Here is a 20,858-nt window from a genome sequence, read left to right as displayed (position 1 = left end):
TGGTTTCGTAATTTATAACTTGATTGAACTTCAAAAAAACGATTGCTGCATTTGTAAGCTAGTAGTGAATAAAATATTACAGGGAAAAATTCATTAAAATTGGACAAATATTTCTATTTCAGCAGCGTGATGATGATTTTCTTTTCTCCTAGGTTTCTGCTCCATCAAATACTGTATCTGTCAATGGAAGATCCAGGCTCAGTCACTCATTTTCCACAGAAGAAAAATACAACCATTAGACATTATACCAAATATTTTTGCACTTTAGTATCATTGCCTAGGCTAAATTAATACTAACTGCAAATTTTTGCAAATGTAAATGCAGGTGTATGTCACTATACATTGTTAATTAAAATATAGGAATTTCATGCTGGATCTCTTAATTCCTGGGGAAGGTTTATTAGAATATGTAATTTATAGTAATATTTTTGCCTTTTTTGTAAAAGCTGAAAATGCTGCTTCAGAACTTTAAGATGAGGTGCAGATGAGTTTCATTTTCGTTTAAATGAAAATCAAATGTTGATTTAATTTTGTACTGTTAAGACTGAATGACATGTAGCAACATGCTGAAAAATACCGATTTAGAGGAGTCTGAGAATTTCAGATTTTTAAGTTTATAATTGTATAATACTAATGTTAAATTGTGAGTTTAAATATACATCTGCCACTTGTTGCCTCAATGTTATTTTGTTAAATTAAATATTGTAATTAGCAGAAAATCTTAATTATATTCAATGAAGCACACTCTAGAATTTCATAGCAAATGGGTGTGTTTTCCTTTCTTCAGCTAAGAGTTGGAATCAATACCATTTGGTTTTTACTCTCCTTAACTTTTTTCCTAATAGCACAACAAACATCAGTACAAAAATGATCTGAAGTTTTTCATACTATTTTAATATTTTCTTTACACTAATATTATTTGGCTTTTCTCATTTTGCTCTATAACAAGTAATTTTTGTGAATAGCTTTTTTTCATAATATTCGGATAAGCAATATGTACCAGATACCTTTTTAAATATTGTCATCGACAGGTAGAAACAATGGTAGGGAAGAAAAAATCCAGTTTTGATATTTAGTGAAAGAGAAATAAAAGAAATGTGCTCACATGAAATATAACTAAAAAGATCCTAAAATGCTTTGAAATTATTCATAAACAGTTTATTATAGTCTTAAATCAGCACAATAATGGGAAAACAAAGCACATTATACAAAAGTCTGTATTTATAGAATAAGCATTTGCTACTGAAATAGAAAAGAGGTGAAGCTGGAACACTATATAAAAAGAAATGCCTAATAATAGATACAGTGTTTATCAGTTTTTTTCTTTTCAAGATGATACTTTTTTAGGGGAAAATGGGATTATAGTGATGATTTAAAAAAACTGGATTGTAGATATCTGCTGCAAATATTGAGATATTTGCCATTTTCTAAAATATTTCATGTTGGGTTTTGGTTGAATAAAAGTAATTGTGTTTAGTTTTAGTCTTTAACAATATTTATTTTGTGTTATAGAAACCATTTGTAACATTCAGTGGTATTTTAATTGCACAAATTGGTTTATAATTGCTCATTTAAGAAAAGGTTTATTTTGAAGAATGGCATACTGCCGGTGTTTTTTGTGCAATAATCTGGGATCAATGTACATTACTTTCACTAGTTGGGAGTGGTCACAAGTAAAACTATATTAAAGTTGTAACAATGATTAAACACCTAAGACTGTCCTAGTAAACAGTAATTCTTAAATACTAAAGCAATGAATATTTATTCGCACAATCCTGTTGTCTCATACATTCTGTTTTTACCCCGAAATCCACTGATAAAATGTATCCCTCTTTTTTTCCCCCCCATTTAAGAATAGATCCCAAATTTTGAATGGGAAACAAATAAATAATCAGTTGAGGTTTCAGCAGATCTTTCCAAATGGCTGCTTCATAGATCACAGGAAAAATGGTGGCATCTATAACAGGGGAACAATCTTTTCTCTTTCATGCTTAGCTTTTCTAGATGTCACTGTGTCTTTAGAGATATATTTAGAAAATATAACCAGCTATAGTTTTATAGAATAAAACTAGTTCTCCTAGTGACCCTCAGCTTTGCTGTACTATATTCTGATTTATAATATGCTGATTGCACTATTAAAGGAATCCCCTTCCATCTGCACCTGGATTTTTAACATTTCAGTTTTCTTTCAAGTAATAGTTTACTGCCAAAATATTAGTAAAGCTACCTCATATGACTAATTCAATTTCACACATAGTGACTTTAGACTATCTGACCTTTCACAAGTTGGTACCTGTGGAGCCTAATTCTTCTGAGTCAGGAGGAAAGATCAACTTGCATTCTTCACCTGCTGACTTTACCCTTGGCTTTGACTGCACCACTACTGTATAATCCCCTTGTAAAGGTTCGGACTCACCCCTGCGGTGCCTCCTGCTGGTAGTCATTGGGAATTAGCTCGTCCAGCCCCGAAGCACCCTCTGAAGGCCAGTGATCTGCCTTACCTCCGGCCCCCGTGTCTCTCCGAGAACCTGGTGCCCCTTTCTCTGGGGTGCTGCCCCCCTGGCAGTATCCCCACACTCTCGGGTTCTGGGTCTCCCCACCCAGTGGAACCCCCACCCTCTAACCCCACCTCGCCTCAGTCTGGGCTACTGCCAGTCCCCACTTAACCCCTTATATCGGGGGCAGACTGCAGGTATATGCCACTCATCACTGGCAAGGGGGTTTTGGACCTGCTACCTCTGCTTACTCATGGGCTGCCCCTCTGCAACCCTGCACCTATTTGGCCTGTAGTCAGGCCTGCAGCCTGAGGCTTTCAAGGCAGGAGCTCCCAGCTCCTCTGGCCCTTCCCCAGCCCAGCTCCAATCTAGGTGTCCTGCTCGGCACCTTGCAGCCCAGCCCAGCCCTTCTCCCTCTCCCTCTCCAGGCAGTGGGAGACTGATTGGGCTCCTGGCTCACAACCTCTTACAGGGGCCAGCTGGGCCTGATTGAGCTGGCCACAGCTGCTCCCTTAATCCGGCTAGGCTTTTCCCCACAGCCCCAGCCCTCTCCCTGGGCTGGCCTCAGCCCAGTCAGGACCGGAGCGTGTAACCACCCCACTACACCCCTATATCCATGTATGCAAACTGGCTTGCACTGAGGATATTAAGGTCAGAATTGCCCTGATTTATAGGCATATATGGCAGAATGGCCATAAGTTAAAAGGACACCACTACAGTGAATGTGAATTCTAGAAGGCAAGTATACTGGTTGTTAATTGTTAATCTATCACAATTCTAGACATCTGGGCCAATCCCTTCCCTCTGCAGCTCCTGGAGACAGATCAAGTCTTGGTGTGGTGTGCTCTGGCCACTCCTCTTCTCCTGCTTGCCACTAGATTCTCTGCCTCAGTGGCAGTGTGTGGACAGGGGTACCTCCCACTTATTTTCTGCTTTTCAGGGGAGCTTTTCCTGGCTATTTTAGGAGCAGTGTGAGGAGTGTCTTCCCTCTCCAGCCTCTTCCTCCTCCCTGTGTCAATTTTCATCCAGGTGATTTAAACCACCCTGAGCTTCTGCTTCAGTGCCTCCCTACTGGCTACTCTGCACTTCTCTGGTATGGCAGAGCAGCCTAAAAAGCACCAAACACAATTTAGGAAATGCTCCATCTTTGGGACAGCCTTCCCAGGCTTGGCGGATGGTGAGTTGTGCCCAACCCTTCTGTTCCTAATTCCATTACGTCCCAGGGCTATGTGGGACCCTTATTCACCAGAGCAGCTGCAAATCCAACATGAGGAAAATAGACCAGAAGTCGCTGAGCAGAGCAGGGAGAGGCTCTAAGATGGGGAGTACACCAGCCAGCTGATTCAGGAGGTATGTCCCAAAGGACCCCTGGAGAACAGAGACAGAAGACTTGCAGAGTCACAAATTCCCCCACCATCTTCAAGAGAGCCCCGGGAAAGGAAGAAGGTGAATAGCTAAATAGCTCTTCATAAATAGCTCTTCCCAATTTGGCTGGGGGGGCTGTGGCATCATATCCCCTCCCTCATCCCTGGGTGAATGGGACCCATCAGGGAGGACTCAGAGAGAGAGAGATTGAGCTTGTGAAAGGACTTCTGGCCCTAAGGAAGGCTAGCTGCAAAAAAGAAGGCCTCACCAAAGCTGAGAGAGCTCATACACCCTCAATGTGCACCCCCTCCTACCCACCCCCACCCCCCAAAATAGAGAGGGGGCAAAAAGGGAAGGGAAAAGTCAAAAAGGTCCTGTGATTCTTCTTCCTCCCTCCTCCACTGAGGACAGCAGGTTGTTGGACTCTGAACCTGAACAGGATTGGGGCAAACTCAGCAAAGTTGTTTTTTTTCCTTTCTTTTTTTCTTTCCACCTGAGAAATACGAGGCCCTGTGAAGCCAAGGTGTGTGCTCTACTCAGATTCACCTGAACAGACTCCTGAGAGTAAGTGCCAGAGTAAATTCCTTCCCTCAAAATCCTCCCTTGAGGCTGTGATTCACCTATACCAATTCTTTGAGGAAGTGATGAGGGGTGAATGGAACCCTGATAAAGGCAAGCACATTAACAAAAATGACCTCAGGTTCTATAAGATTCAGGAACAAAAGGATCCTATTGCAGAGATACCAAAGGTGGACACTGCTGCAGCATCCCTGGCAATAGATACGGTTATTCCCTCAGAAGAGGAATTCTACCCTAAGAACCCCAAGGCTAGAAAAATGGAGGCCGCTCTCAAAGAGCCACCCTTAGGGCATCCCTGGCAGCTATCTGCTTTGCAAGGGAATCTCTCTACTGGCTGGAAGATCTCAGGTAGAGATCACCTTAATATCAGCTCTATTTTAAAGAGAGTTTCCCTGATAACAACATTCATAGCTAATGAATCAATAGATGCAATGAGATTCACTGCTAGAGCCATGACCTCCAGCTCAGTAACAAGGTGCCACATATGGCTCCAACCCTGGAAAGCAGATCTCCACTCAAAGCACTCGGAGCTCTGCCAAATCTACAGGCTCTCTTCTTTTCGGGGAAAAGCTATGCAAGTTAGCAGCAGACAATGTGGAAAAATCCAGACAGTCTCTCCTGACACCACTTAATACCTTCAGGAAAGAGTACAGATTGGCCTTCAGACCAAGGTGCAATTTTGGCCTTCATCCTCTAGAGATACCAGCAAAGGGACAGCAGGTTTTCCAAAGGAAAGCTGTGCAACTGAAGTTTGGGAGAAAGTCCACAGGGAATGCCATCCCTCCCAAAGTCTCTTTATGACAAAGACCACATAGGCCTCTGCCCAGAGCTAAAGGTCGTGGGGGAGTAAGAATTTCCTATTTCCTGGATGAATGGAGTGCATCAACCATGGACCAGTGGGCAGAGGCATACAGTGAATCAGGGATACTCTCTCGAGTTATGGGATTCACCCCATCCATTTTTCAACCAGTACTCTGTCTTCAACGACCCTGTAAATTGCAATTCAGTCCAGAACGAGGTAGCTCATCTTTTGGATATGTAAGCAATAGTGTGTGTTCCCTCAGATGATAGAATAGAACCCTGAGAATCTATCTTCACTTTTCCAAAGCACATGGGTGACAGTCTGAGCCATTCTCAATCTCAGAAGGTTGAACAAGTGAATGAAGAAAAAGTTCCAGATGGAGATCCTGGCCTCTCCAGTGTTATCCCTACACCAGGGGAATTTTCTGACATCAGAGAACAGTCAACCTGGTGGATGCATCTCTCCATATTCCTATCAAACCTCGCCACTGCAGATATCTGAAGTTTGCTTTCAGCGTTATCTGGACCCTCCTATTTGGCCTGTAGTCTGCCCCCTGGGTCTTCACAAAGATGGTGGTGGTAATCATAGCCAGATTCAGGTCACAGGTATACCTGTATCCTTTCCTGGACAATGTCTTGATGAGAGCTCCATCCCCAGCAACAGCGTACAGAGAGACATCTCTGACTCTGCATCTGCTGCAGGTGCATGGCTTTGTTGTTAACGTCAAGAAAAGCTCCATCCACCAAAATAACTCACCTAGCAGTGGACATAGACACCACAGTAGCAAAGTCATATCCATCTTATGTGTAGGGATCACTCCCTGGACCCATTCATGCATCAGGCACCTTCAAGGCTTCATCTTAAAGGTGTGGGACCACTCACTAGAACACATGAAGAATTGCATAAAAGTCCCAACACAGATGCTGAGCTTCTTAAAATGGTGGTCAACCCAGGACAAATGTCTGCAAAGGTAGGCCCGTATGTCTTCCAGATCCTCTAGTTCTCACAACTGACGCCAGCTTGGAGGTCTGGGGAGCATGCTTAGGGTTCCAAAGAAGCTCAAGGCGTTTGGAGCCTGGAGGAAAGGGCTTGCAGCATAAACCTCCTAGAGCAGTTAAATTGGTGCTGCGATGGTTCCAATCCAGTCCAATCCACATCCTCATTCAGTCAGACAGCATGACCACAGTTGAATATGTGAACAACCATGAGGGAACAAGGAGCCAAGTGCAGAAGTAACGGAAATCATCTGATGAGTGGAGCACTTTCTCTTATCCCTCAGAGTGATTCACATAAAAGGAGACCTGAACCAAAAGGCAGACTGTCTTTCAGCAAGCACAAGGTCAGTAACCCCAAGTAGTGCCTGTATCAGGAGGTCTTCAAGTTAATCATCCAAACATTTGGCCTTCCTTCAATCAACCTATTTGTGAACCATAGGAGTGTGAAGAGATCAAAATACTTCACCAAAGAGGTGGACCCCAGATCCAGGGGGACAGATGCCCTGGTGCATAGATTGCTGCAGGATCTCTTATGTTGTTTTCTCCCTTTCCATTACAAGGGAAGCTGGTCCAGAAAATAAAGAGAGAGCAGGCAACAGTGAGACTGATAACCCAATGTTGGCTGGGGAGAACCCTGGTTTTCAGACCCGATAGAGCTTAAAATAGGACCTCTGCTACAACTTCCACAGTGACAGAACAGCCTCTCACAAGTTCCTTGTTATCATCTGCACCTGAACTGGCTGCATCTAACAACCTGGCTATTGAAAGGTAAACACTAATATTGCTGGGTCTGTCCTCTAAAGTCATCCAGACGCTACTTTCATCTAGAAGACTATTTGCACTAAAAGTATATTCCTCTATCTAGATAAGGTTCTGTGCCTGGTGCCAGAAATATAGGATAAATCCCAGGAATCCAGGAATTTGGGCTATTTTGGACTTTCTCCAAGAAGGCTTCAACAAAGGTCTCCAACCCAGCACCATAGCATGTCAGGTGTCCACTGTTAGTGTGATGTTTGCATGATCCCTGGGTTCCATGGCAGAGAGCCCCCAGGTAGCCAGATTTCTTAGAGTAGTCCCATTAGCCAAGCCAGCAGTCAGGACACTTTTTCCAAAATGGGACCTATCCCTTGTGTTGAGAATTCTAAGAAGTCTTCCCTTCGAACCACTGACACCAGAGTCAGCATTCCACTGGTCCATCAAACCTTGGTTTCTGATAGCTATCATGTCTGCCAGGCAGCTGTCGGAGCTGGCAGCCCTATCTTTGCAAGAGCCTTACTGTGTGTTCCACAAGGACAAGATGGTGCTTAGAACTCCAGAATTATTTGTTCCTAAGGCAAACTCTTCCTTACATGCTCCCCAACAGAGTCTCCCTTCATTCTATCTGAGGCTACAATATGCCACTGAAAAGAGGTGGCACATGTTAAATTCAGAAGAACTCTGAAAATCCTCCTTATGGATTCTGTATGTTTAAGGTAGTCAGGTGCCCTATTCATATCCTCCCATAAAAAACGTCAAGTACTCAGAACTTTCAAGACTTCCATTGTTAGACGCCTTAGGCTATGCATTGTGAAGGCATACAAGGCTTGAAATTCTAGTTCTGAAAGGGGACAGGCAACCTCCATGCAGTCCTGACAACCTTGTGGGCAGAAAGAGCAAATGCATCCACATCAGAAATTTGTGAGGCAGCCATGTGGCCAACTGGTATTACCTTTATCAAGCACTATAAGGCAGATTTGCTATCTGTAGAGGCTTTCTTTGGCAGGAAGGTGCTGCAAGTGGTGGCCCAGAAGTAATATTGTCCTTTGAGCAAATCTTACAAATGGGGAAGGATACCATTTTTCTCCTTTCTTTCTGACCTTTTCTGTAACTTTCAGTACCTTTGTTCACTGCTAATTACTTCCCAGGCAACCAGAATTGTGGGAGATGCTGGGCTGCACAATGGATAATTTCTTACCAATAATTTCCTTTCTGCTAGCATCTCCCACAATTCTACCTACTCTGAATGGCTTATGAGCCAAAAAGTCAGATGCTGAGTGGGGTCTCTACTGTGTGACTGGTTTTCGGACCGCTGTACGTAGTTGGTCTAGTTACCTCTGGAATATTTGAAACTCATATTGTTATACAAGTTTCTACAGCTTTGGAATAACTCATCTGGTGGTGAGTGGAAGTAGAGGGGGTGTAGCCATAGGTGCCAAGACTTTGATCTGCCTTTGTGAGCTGCAGAGAGGAGGGGAGCAGCCCAGATGCCCAGTACTGTGAGAGGCACTGCTAGCAGAAAGGACTTTAATGGTAAGACATTTTCTTTTTTGTGTCGTATGTAATAGGGAAGGTACATTAAAACTAAAAAGAAAACATACGCTTTTGTTAAGCCAAGCTTTTTGCTTGCTTTGAAAATCTTATGGTCTGTGTAACAAATACTGTGTGATAACTAACTGAAATCCCTAGAAGTTCCTGCTATACCAAAAGCTAATCATGCTATTCCTGACCAACTAAAAAGTCAGTTTTCTACACACATTGATAAAAACTGGAACACAAATGAACACTTACTGATCCTGAATCTTGCCTGTGCGCACACAGCAGTAGCTCATGAAATTGCATTGTGGTGAAGTATACTGTTTCTACTTGCGTGTATTGACTTAACAAAATACCCTGTCCGGCCTTTTTTTACTCTGGTAGTAGCTGTCCAATGTGTCCAATTATTCTCTTGGTGATAGCACTTGACATGACACCCCACTGGAGAATTTGTGATGTTGATTCATTGTTGCACAGGCAAATGGCTCAAGTATTAATTATTTGTATTGTGGTAGCACCTAGGAGCCAATCATGTGCCAGGACACTCTTGTGTAAACACACACAAAACAGTTCTTGCCCTCAAAGAGCTTACAGTCAAAGATGCTGCTCTGCAGATGTCACAAAACAGAAAGCAGCCACTAGCGTCTTACACCACTTGTGGTCATCTTGCGGCTTTTTGAGTACAAGTCAGTGGTTTTTGTGAAAGAAAGCCAGGACATGACATTGAAGTGCAGAAATATATAAGATGGAAATACAGACAGAAAGCATTCCTCCAATGACCGTTTTCATAGAAAGACAGCAGTTATGCATTTGTACAGCACAATGGGGTCCTGGCCTATGCTTGGTGTCCCTAGTTGTTACCATACTGCAATGCAAATAACAGTTATGCCTGTGAAACTTTGGGATGTCCTTGATACACTGTAGTGAGATTATATGTGACTACTTTCTAATCCATTCCCCAGCAAACACCAGCCTCCTAGCACCAGGGATTTTCTGAAAACTTTGGAGAAGGAAAGCAGTTCTGTTGGGCTCATCAGACACCTACTCAAAATAATAATGCAGGTTTTAGCTTGTATGTTCCAAGTGCAGAGGGCATCATGAGTATAGCAGTTGTGGGAAAGGCAGGACTGAGGATGAGGTCAAAAGAATGGCAGATCTGTGAGAGAGCTTAAACTGTGAGTTTAGGAGACAGGTTGAACCACTTGTGTTTATTTTCTTTCAGCTCCCAGCACAAGTTATGATTCTGATTCTGCCAGGCAGATGTGGTCTGTAGCTCATAGAATATAAGCCAGGAGGGCTGCCAGCTGTCTGACAAGAACATGGCTCAGTTTCAGTACGAACACAGGAAACTGAAGGACAAAGGGGTGTGCGGTAGGCCAGCACACGCTTTGTTTTGGGGTTGTAGAGTCGCTTGCCACTACCCAATGTGATACCTTGTCTTTTTAGGCAGGAGGGATTTAGTTGATAGAAGTGAGCTTTTTTTATACTCATATTTTCTCATAGTGTTGTCAAACATGGTATTTGGTGGAGGGTTCTTTGGCCATTATGATCAAAGGTCCAGGATAAATGTGAAACCAAAAGTAAGGAAGGATTCAGTTGAAGGTGGAGAGGACATACCAGAGCATATTACCTGGTCAGAGAGCACATCTGTTACATATTGGTGGTGATATTTTTTAACTTGGACAGCCTCTTCCCAATGAGGCACCCACGGCTGGTCCATGCCAGCTGACGTGGACTTGCAGGGCTCGGGCTACCAGGCTGTTTAATTGCAGTGTAGTCATTTGGGCTCAGACTGCAGCCTGAGTGCTGGAACCCTCCCACCTTGCAGGGGCCAGCCACAGGTTTTTAATTGCAGTGTAGACGTACCTTACAGCTTTTCATTCGAGACTAGCATCCCAGTTTTGGCGGTCAGGACAATCTCAGTTGGCACAGAAAAGGGAAGCAACCTTTTTTTAATCTTAAGATTGAAGAAATGGGTCAAAGGGATGGCCCAAGGTCAGAGCGGTTGGCTGTGGCCACCCTTTCCTGTAAATGTTAGGAAAAAAACATCCATTTGATTGTTGTTTGCTGTTAAAAGTTGCTGCCATTCTGAAAAAATTAATTAGTTAGAGATGTTTATTCTTGAGGGTATCCTGGGTAATGCTATTTTTTTCCATAGAGACATCCGTGGGGAAATATGGCTGAAAATTTGTTGCTGCAATGTGATATAGCTGCCCTTAAAGAATTTTTTAATGCACTCTGTGTTTGACTACAACAACAGTGATAAAGAAGTAAGGCTCAGGAGTTGGGTATGAAGTATAATATATGAATTAACTATATAAGTAAGGGAATAAACAATATGAGCCATTATAGAGTTATTGTATATATCTAATATAAAACCTCTATCAGTGGAGGTTTGAACCCATAATATTTCATTGAGTATTCTATGAAATCAACTACTGAGTTAAAAAATTATTTCAGAGATCCTCCTTGAATCTGTGACTTTCTCCTTTGTTCTTATGAAATGACTGAAGAAAATTGTAACAATCCTTGTGGAAAAGTTAGACTTTAAAAGAAAATAATAACTTTGCTATATGTTGTTTGAAGCCATCTCATAGAAATCTAAAGCAAGGTTTTCTTTTAAATTCTATAGGCTTTTTTAAGAATAGGATATTTTAGAATCCCTGTTAAATTGTATGGGACTCTCCAATAATGGAAGTTCTCATGAAATAGTTCTTTAAAACATTTCTTCTCCTCTGTCTTTAAGGCTTGTGTGTGATGCTGGATGCCTGAGTCGCCCACACTGGACTATGCCTACACACTTCTGTCATATATTTAACGTCTTAAATATACCAAGAGAGTAGTTTTCTCCAGTTCCTTCAAGGCACTTTTTCTTTACTTGTTCCATCATTTAGGGAGGTAAAGGTTCTTCCTGGTTCCTGCACATTTACTCAAGGCTAAATTTCCTTGGTGTCTGGCTTTTTTGCTTGCATTTGTTTTGGTGATCTGCTCCTGTTCCCGAGGATCTATCTCCTGCTAAATCACTCCAGGGATGGTAGTATTTACAGTCTGGGGATCCTTCCGATACCACACTGAGCTCCCAGATAACAAGCTCTGACCGACTACTATTAAGATCACCTAGAACCTGAACCGGAACAGGTGGTTTGTTCAGGAGGGACCAGTCTAAAACAGTGCATACATTTAAAGAAAATATAATGGATTTGATGGTGTAATCAAGACTTGAATTGCCTCACTTTAAACTCTTAAGAATTTTGGACACACAAGGTTAAATTTAGTGTGGTCAGCTCAATAGCCAGGGGAGCTGTGATCTTGCACAGAACGTGAGAAAAATAAATTGAAAATCGAATGGGACTAGTTGAAGCAGGATTGAGCTAAGAGAGGCTATGTGTTAGGTATAACAACAGAGCTGGAGTAAACAATTTGTTTTTCAAAATGTTCTCAGCATCTCAAAGCCATTTATTAATCATTTTACAAAAAGCTAGATAACAGAGAAGAAGGTGAAAATAGAGGTTTTTTGTTGCTAGAAAGCGTGGTGTCTGTGGATACCTGTGAGTGATAGGTTTCTTCCTCATTCCTTTGCCATTTAAGGTACAAACTGGAGGAAATCAAGCCTGAAGGTGAAAAATCTGTTGGGGAATTTGGTTTTTCTTCCCCCTTACTTAAGGGCACACTTCACCTTGAGTTTTGTTTTGTGCTCTTTATCTTCACCCTGGCAAAGAAATTATTATGGAAGGAAATGCCAGTTTCCTTTCTCTTCTTTGGACTTTCTCTCTGCTTTGAGATCTGAAAGCTCTTGAGAGCACTGAAGTCAATGGGAATACTTGTGCTTAAATTATGCATATGCTTAAGTGCTTTTCTATAGTGGAACATAAGCCATTCGTCCCGGAACTGAAAGCCACAGTCTGATTTGTTATCCCCATACACCTAAACATCACACCATTAAAATACCCCCCAAACACTCTTTGGGTAGGGGATCATCTTTTTATTCTATGCTTGTACAGCATCTAGCATTGTGGGGTCCTGCTCCATGACTAGGGTTCCTAGGTGTAGGTGCTATGGTAATACAACTGACAAGACATTCTCATTCAGGTTGCACTGGCTACTGTGATCATAGACTACACAAACCCAAAGTTTTGCTTTCCTTCATTTCTGAACTCAGTACTGTGATGGCAGAGCAGTGATAAGAAGGGGAAAAAATACTAAAATCTTTGAACATTTGAACTACTTCCAGTTGACTACTGTTATCCCAGTGTGACCAAATATATATTTAGCTTTGGGTCTTAATTTTAACTAGGACTGCTTTCCCCCAAGGCTGGGAGGATCGCAGCCACTGCTCCCAAAAGGAAACGTAGGGTAGTAGTGGTTGGTGATTCTCTTCAGAGGGGGACAGAGGGGCATCCATCTGTCACCCTGACATGGCATCCTGGGAGGTATGCTGCCTGTCAGGGGCCCGTATCTGAGATGTTACAGAGGGATTGTTGAGAATCATCCAGCCCTCTGACTACTACACCATGCTACTCATCCATGTGGGCACTAATGATACAGCGAGGTATGACCCTCAGGAGATCAGAAGTGATTTCAAGGCTCTGGGAGTAAGGGTGAGGGAGTTGGGAGCACAGGTGGTGTTCTCTTTGATCCTTCTGGTCAAGGGTAGGAGCCCAGGCAGAGACAGATGCATCCTGGCCGTGAATGCCTGGTTGCGAGGATGGTGTTGCCAGGAAGGCTTCGGCTTCCTTGACCACGGGATGCTGTTCCGGGAAGGACTGCTGAGCAGAGATGGTGTCCACCTATCAAGGAAGGGGAAGAGCATATTTGGATACAGATTGGCTAACCTTGTGATTTTAAATGTTTAGGATAAGGTTTTTATATGGTTTCCCCTCATCAATATGGACTTTGGTACTTTTCAAAATGGAGCCAAATCTCCATTTTGTCCCCAGAGGTGGGAAAATTAAGGTGCCAAAGCTGTGGTGCGAGAGCTGGTTCAGACCAGTTGAGACTGGTTTGTAACTGCCATCCCCTCAGAACTTTCCCACCACTCACTCTTTATAAGGAACTGTGCCACATCATCACGGTGCTGTCCGCTCAGGAGGCAGCTGTGTGCGGTTGGGCTTTTGCGCAGGTCTCCAGATCAAGAGCTGTGAAGGATCCTGTGATACCAACAACCTACCTGCCATCCAGGGTCCTTTGGTCCATCAGCAGCTTCAGTCCCAGCAGCTTGTCACCATCCAGCGTTCCTCCCCAGAGGCCAGTGTTTGGCCCGAGGGTAGAAGGTCCTGGTCTGGACCCACTACTCACTACCATCTAACCTGTCCATCCGATTAGCAGTAGGCTATACTGGGGATTTGTTTTGTTCTGTTGCCAAGGGAGGGGTATATTGGGTCTGAGCTTCAAGCTCCTTTGTTGCGGTCCACTGTTTGCTGTGTTTTATGTGTGTGTTTGTGGTGTTCCTCTTATACCCCCCCCTTCATGTAACCAACCCTTAATACAGTACTTACCTGTTTCAACTTAACTTTTGTCTTTCCTCTTCTTTCCTGCACCACACTTCTGAGGGAAGGTGGGACACAGGAGCTCCTTCCTCAGGTGATAGATCCTGATAAGTCCAAGAATCTGTACCTGTAAAAGGGAAACAGAGGGGATTTATTTAGTTTTAATTTTTCCCTGGTTACAGTTGGCATCACAGATTATTGGTATAGAAGGGTACAGCTTGCTCAGAAAGGACAGGCAGGGGAAAAAAGGAGGAGGTGGTGCCTTAAGTATTAAAGATGTATACACTTGGACTGCGTTTGAGATGGAAATAGGAGACAGCCTTGTTGAAAGTCTCCGGGTAAGGATAAAATGGGTAAAAAACCAGGGGTGACGTCATGGTAGGGGTCTACTACAGACCACCAAACGAGGAAAAAGAGGTGGATGAGGCTTTTTTTTAAACTACTAACAAAATCGTCCAAAGCACAGGACTTGGTGGTAATGGGGGACTTCAACTACTCAGACACGTGTGGCGGGAAAAGCACAGCAGGGCACAGATTATCCATCAAGTTCTTGGGATGTATTGGAGACAATTTTTTATTTCAAAAGGTGGAGAAAGCTACTGGGGAGAGGCTGTTCTAGATTTGATTTTGACAAATAGGAAGGAACTGGTTGAGATTTTGAAAGTGGAAGGCAGCTTGGGTGAAAGTGATCATGAAATGGTAGAGTTCATGATTTTAAGGAATTGTAGGAGGGAGAATAGTAAAATAAAGACAATGGATTTCAAGAAGGCAGACTTCAGCAAACTCAGGGAGCTGGTAGGTAAGATCCCATAGGAAGCAAGTCTAAGGAGAAAATCAATTGAAGACAGGTTGGCAGTTTTTCAAAGAGACATTATTAAGGGCGCAAGAGCAAATTATCCCACTGCATAGGAAAGATAGGAAGTATGGCAAGAGACCAGCCTGGCTTAACCAGAGATCTTCAATGATCTGAAACTCAAAAAAGAGTCCTACAAAAAGTGGAAACTAGGTCAAAATACAAAGGATGAATATAAACAAATAACATAAGTATGTAGGAACAAAATTAGAGAGGCCAAGACACAAAACGAGATCAAACTAGCTGGAGACCTAAAGGGTAACAAGAAAACATTGTACAAATACATTAGAAGCAATAGGAAGATCAAGGAAGGGTAGGCCTGATATTCAATGAGGTGGGGTAAACAATAACAGAAAATGTGGAAATGACAGAGGTGCTTAATGAGTTTTGTTTTGGTTTTCACCAAGAAGGTTGGTGGTGATTGGACGTCTAACAAAGTGAATGCCAGTGAAAATGAGGTAGGATCAGAGTATAGAATAGGGAAAGAACAAGTTAAAAATTACTTAGACAAGTTAGATTTCTTCAAGTCACCATGGCCTGATGAAATGCATTCTAGAATACTCAAGGAGCTGACTGAGGAGTTCTCAGCCATGAGCAATTATCGTTGAAAAGTAATGGAAGACAGGAGAGATTCCACAAGACTCTTGTGGAAAAGGGCAAATATAGTGCCAATCTATAAAAAGGGAAATAAGGACAACCTGGGGAATTACAGACCAGTCATCTTAACCTCTGTACCAGGAAAGATAATGGAGCAAATAAAGTAATCAATTTGCAAACATCTGGAAGATAATAAGGTGATAAGTAACAGGCAGCATGGATTTGTCAAGAACAAATTGTGACAAACCAATCTGATAGCTTTCTTTGACAGGGTAACAAGCCTTGTGGATAGGAAAGTGGTAGACATGGTATATCTTGACTTTAGTAAAGCTTTCGATACTGTCTCGCATGACCTTCTCATAAACAAACTAGGGAAATGCAACCTAGATGGAGCTACTATAAGGTGGGTACATAACTGGTTGGAAAACCATTCCCAGATAGTAGTTATCGGTGGTTCACAGTTATGCTGGAAGGGCATAACAAGGGGGATCCTGCAGAGATCAGTTCTGGGTCTGGTTCTGTTCAATATCTTCTTCAATGATTTAGATAATAGCATAGAGAGCACATTATAAAATTTGCAGATGATAGCAAGCTGGGAGGGGTTGCAAGTAGTTTGGATTATAATACAAAATGATCTGGGCAAACTGGAGAAATGATCTGAAGTAAATAGGATGAAATTGAATAAGGACAAATGCAAAGTACTCCACTTGGGGAGGAACAATCAATTGTACACATACAAAATGGGAAATGATTGTCTAGGAAGCAGTAATGCAGAAAGGGATCTGGGGGTTCACAGCGGACCAAAGCTAAACATGAGTCAAATGAATTTATTAGTCTCTAAGGTGCCACAAGTACTCCTTTTCTTTAAGTGTAACACTGTTGCAAAAAAGGTGAACATCATTCTGAGATGTATTAGCAGGAGTGTTGTAAGCAAGACCCGAGAAGTAATTCTTCTGCTCTACTCTGCGCTAATTAGGCCTCAGCTGGAGTATTGTGTCCAGCTGTGGGCACCACATTTCAGGAAAGATGTGGACAAATCTGAGAAAGTCAAGAGAAAAGCAACAAAAATGATTAAAGGTCTAGAAAACATGACCTGTGAAGGAAGATTAAAAAATTGGGTTTTATTTACTCTGGAAAAGAGAAGACTGACAGGGGACATGACAAGTTTTCAAGTACATAAAAGGTTGTTACAAGGAGGAAGGAGAAAAATTGTAGTCCTTAACCTCTGAGGAGAGGACTAGAAGCTATGGGCTTAACTTGCAGCAAGGGAGGTTTAGGTTGGACATTGGGAAAAACTTCCTAACTGTCAGGGTGGTTAAGCACTGGAAGAAATTACCTAGGGAGGTTGTGGAATCTCCCTCATTAGAGATTTTTAAGAGCATGTTAGAGAAACACCTGTGAGGGATGGTCTAGATAATACTTAGTCCTCCATGAGTGCAGGGGATTGGACTAGATGACCTCTCAAGGTCCCTTCCAGTCCTATGATTCTACGAACCCTAAGAGCTCTATTGACAACAAAGGAATTCCTCCTGCTTACATCACAGTTGAATTTTGACCCAAATTTCTCTCTTAGCACTCGGAACTTCTGTGATGGGGCTCAATCACCACCATGGCACCTCCTGCTGACCTTTCTGGGAATTAGCTCTGGTTTGCCAGTGCACCTTCATCTCGTGGCATATCGCCGCCATCACTTCTGTCATCAGCACCAATGTCGCTCTGAGGACCATGGTGTCGTCTTCTGGACACAGCCTTCCAGCTGTGCCCCATGCGATTCTCTGCCTCCCCCTTCCAGGGGGCTGGCAGTCCTCTGTCCAGCCACTTGCCTCAGTGGCAGGTTGCCGTCCAGGGTCTAACCACCTATATCAGTGGCAAACTGTAGCCCACACTCTAGCCACTTCCCTCAGTGGCGGGTGGGGGGACACAGACCCGGGCCCGCCCACTACTCCTGGTCCCGGCCCAGGGACCCTCTAGCCAGCAGCCACATGCTGCGTCACTTCCAACCCCTGCTGTCTGTTTCCCTGGTCCACTTCCCTGCAGCCCTAGCGCCTTCTCTGCCCTGGTATCAGGGCAGCAGTCAGCCAAGAACTCAGTCATGCTCCCCTGATCCCATGCAGCACTGCTCTGACCATGGTGCTGTCTCTTCTCCCTCCTTTAGGGCAACCAGTCCTCCCTCCTCGAACTCCAGGGAGTGACTGAAGCTGCTCTGTTCATCAGCCCTTCTTATATGGCCTTGGCCTGACCCTGATTGGCTGTCTCTATGCCTTCTCCTGACTGGGTGTCTCTACAAGCCCTTTCCTAATTAGCTGTCTCCTGTGCAGCCTCACCTGGGCTGCTTTAACCTTTCTTCTGCCAGTGTGGGTCAGATGCCCCACCACAGATCATTAGAATTGTTTTGTGGTAGTAACACAAGACAACAGCCAATGTGACTATACAGATATGGCAAAGGACATTTACTACTAGTTTGATCACATAAATGACTGTGTCATATGTGTGCAGTTTTAATAACTGTTCTGTCAATATTTGTCATGTGAAACAGATGTTAATTTACCACTCTTTCAACAAATGATCTTCATACTTCTTTCTGAAGCATTTGTCTCTTGACAAGTGTGTGGCTCTGGTCATTCCCAAAAGATGTTCTGACGGGATTGGTGAGGAAGACTAGTTTGGGATTCTTACCTACACTCTTTGAATGCTCACCGTGACAGCAGGCGCTATGGGTTCAGCAGGAGATTGAAGTAAAGCAGTGACGAGCCTAAGACCAGAAATTTTTCTTGTGTCTTGTGGGAATGTGAGTCATTCCTCTTTGTTCATGAGTATTAATAGTGACTCCAGTATCTCACTTAGAAATATTTCAGAGGACCACAGGGAGCATGATCGTAAGCTTTTACAGCCAAAATAACTGAGGTCAACCAGAGAAACCAACGCAGTGGCAGACCACTTTCATCCTCTAATCATTAGAGAAGAGGGAAGACCAAGATTTCAAAAGTGAGTGTCTAAATTTGGGCTCCTAAATTCTTATTTAGGCACCTCAATAAGCGACCTAATTCTCAAGTGCATCCAACAGTTCCTATCAGAGTTAATAGCAGTTGCTGCAGGCTAAGCATCTCTCAAAATCAGGTTTTATATTTAAGTGCTAAATATAGACTAAGGGGCAGATTTTCAAAAGGTATTTAGGTGTCTAAATAGGCAAACAGGCACCTACTGAGTTTTTCAAAAGCACCTAATCTAACTTCTACTGATTTCAAGGGGACTAAAGAATCGAATATGTGTGCCTAGCTGCATCTTCAGGTGCCTAAATATCTTTGAAAATCTGGCCCTGTGTATCTAGATCTTGATCTAATAATCTGTTCTCTTTACCTATAAGCAGGAGTCTTCCACCCACCCACCCACATTTCAACTGAATAACCAGCAGCATTGGATTACACACATTATAAATCTGTGGAATAGTATTTTACTGTGGAGACAGGAATGTGTCATGTACCAAGAAATGCACATTAAAAACTCCCTCAGTCTTGGGGGGTGCGGAGTAGAGGAGAAAAGAAAAGAAATAAATTGAGCTAAACTACAAAAATAGTAAAATGATTCTGTCAGTGCAGGATTCTACTTCTACATTTTGCTATAATTAGAGAATGAGACACTGTAGGGATGAGCGCTTTTAAAGTTCTAAAGCCTATATTTAGTTATTTTTCACATTTGAATCTCACATTGAATCAAATGTTGAACAGTCACACATAGATAAGATGTCATGACACCTTTAAGTGTGAAGAATGCCCAAATGCTTTACAATATATAATTATTAGGGCAGTCGATTTATCACAGTTAACTCATGCAATTAACTCAAAAAAATTAATCATGATTAAAAAAATTAATTGCAGTTTTAATCGAACTGTTAAACAATAGAATACCAATTTAAATATTTTGGATTTTTTCTACATTTTCAAATATATTGATTTCAGTTACAACACAGAATACATAGTGTATAGTGCTCACTTTATATATTTTTATTACAAATATTTGCACTGTAAAAAAGATAAAAGAAATTGTATTTTTCAATTCACTTCATACAAGTACTGTAGTGCAATCTCTTTATCTTGAAAGTGCAACTTACAAATGTACATTCTTTTTGTTACATAACTGCACTCAAAAACAAAACAATGTAAAACTTTAGAGCCTACAAGTCCACTTAGTCCTATTTCTTGTTCAGCCAATCGCTAAGAGAAACAAGTTTGTTTACATTTTTGGGAGATAATGCTGCCCACTTCTTAATTACAATGTCACCTGAACGTGAGAACCAGCATTTGCATGGTACTTTTGTAGCTGGCATTGCAAGGTATTTACCTGCCAGATATGCAAAATGTTCCTATGCCCCTTCATGCTTTGGCCACCATTCCAGAGGACATGCTTCCATGCTGATGACTCTTGTTAAAAAAAATGCATTAATTAAATTTGTGACTGAACTCCTTGCGGGGAGAATTTTATATCTCCTGCTCTAAGGTTTTACCAGCATTCTGCCAGATATTTCATGTTATGGCAGACTCAGATGACAACCCAGCACATGTTCAATTTAAGAACACTTTCACTGCAGATTTGACAAAATGCAAAGCAGGTTCCAATGTGAGATTTCTAAAGATAGCTAGAGCACTTCACCCAAGGTTTAAGAATCATAAGTGCCTTCCAAAATCTGAGGGACGGGATGTGGAGCATGCTTTCAGAAGTCTTAAAAGAGCAACTCTCCAATGAGGAAACTGCAGAACCCAAACCGCAAAAAAATAAAAGAAAATCAACCTGCTGGTGGCATCTAACTCAGATGATTAAAATGAACATGAGTCGGTTCACTCTGCTTTGGATTGTTATCAAACAAAACCCATCAAGAGCATGGATGCCTGTCCTCTGGAATGGTGGTTGAAGCATTAGGGGACATATGAATCTTTATGACACCAACTACAACAGTGCCATGCGAACTCCTGTTCTCACTTTCAGGTGACATTGTAAACAAGAAGCAGGAAACGTTGTCTCCTGCAAATTGTAACCAAATGTGTTTGTCTAAGCAATTGGCTGAAGTAGGACTGAGTGGACTTGCAGACTCTAAAGTTTTATATTTTATTTTTGAATGCAGGTTTTTTTTAACATAATTCTACATTTGTAAGTTCAATTTTCATGATAAAGAGATTGCACTACAGTACATGTATTAGATTAATTGAAAAATATTATTCCTTTTGTTTTTTACTGTGAAAATATTTGTAATAAAAAATAAAGAGCACTATACACTTTGTATTCTGTGTTATAATAGAAATCAATATATTGGAAAATGTAGAAAACATCCAAAATATTTAAATAAATGGTATTCTATTATTAAGAGTGCGATTAATTTTTTTAATCACTTAACAGCCCTAT

General features: G+C 42.1%; 1 protein-coding gene and 1 long non-coding RNA gene across 4 annotated transcripts in view; one reads left to right on the top strand and one right to left on the bottom strand.

The window, feature by feature from the left end:
* COBLL1 (cordon-bleu WH2 repeat protein like 1) overlaps positions 1-1,729 on the top strand; it is a gene marked incomplete at its 5' end in the record, with an annotated part of 121,256 nt that extends 119,527 nt beyond the window's left edge. For all 3 annotated transcript variants that reach the window (XM_084643977.1, XM_084643976.1, XM_084643978.1), the window contains one exon: positions 153-1,729. In XM_084643977.1, the coding sequence (XP_084500103.1) occupies positions 153-239 (87 nt within the window). In that variant the 3' untranslated portion in view covers positions 240-1,729. The remainder of the gene's footprint in view (positions 1-152) is intronic.
* Positions 1,730-11,346: 9,617 nt separating this feature from the next.
* Positions 11,347-20,858, bottom strand: part of LOC311528232 — a 34,047-nt gene continuing 24,535 nt past the window's right edge. Inside the window, exons 3-4 of the long non-coding RNA XR_014713545.1 lie at positions 14,024-14,141; positions 11,347-13,315 (exon numbers count right to left, since the gene is read on the bottom strand). This is a non-coding gene — a long non-coding RNA (uncharacterized lncRNA). The remainder of the gene's footprint in view (positions 13,316-14,023; positions 14,142-20,858) is intronic.

This window comes from Lepidochelys olivacea (assembly GCF_965140295.1).
Source record: "Lepidochelys olivacea isolate rLepOli2 genome assembly, chromosome: 11".
Classification (NCBI taxonomy): Eukaryota; Metazoa; Chordata; order Testudines; family Cheloniidae; genus Lepidochelys; species Lepidochelys olivacea.
The sequence above is the reverse complement of the archived record's forward strand: the minus strand, read 5'-3'. Positions and strand labels throughout refer to the sequence as shown.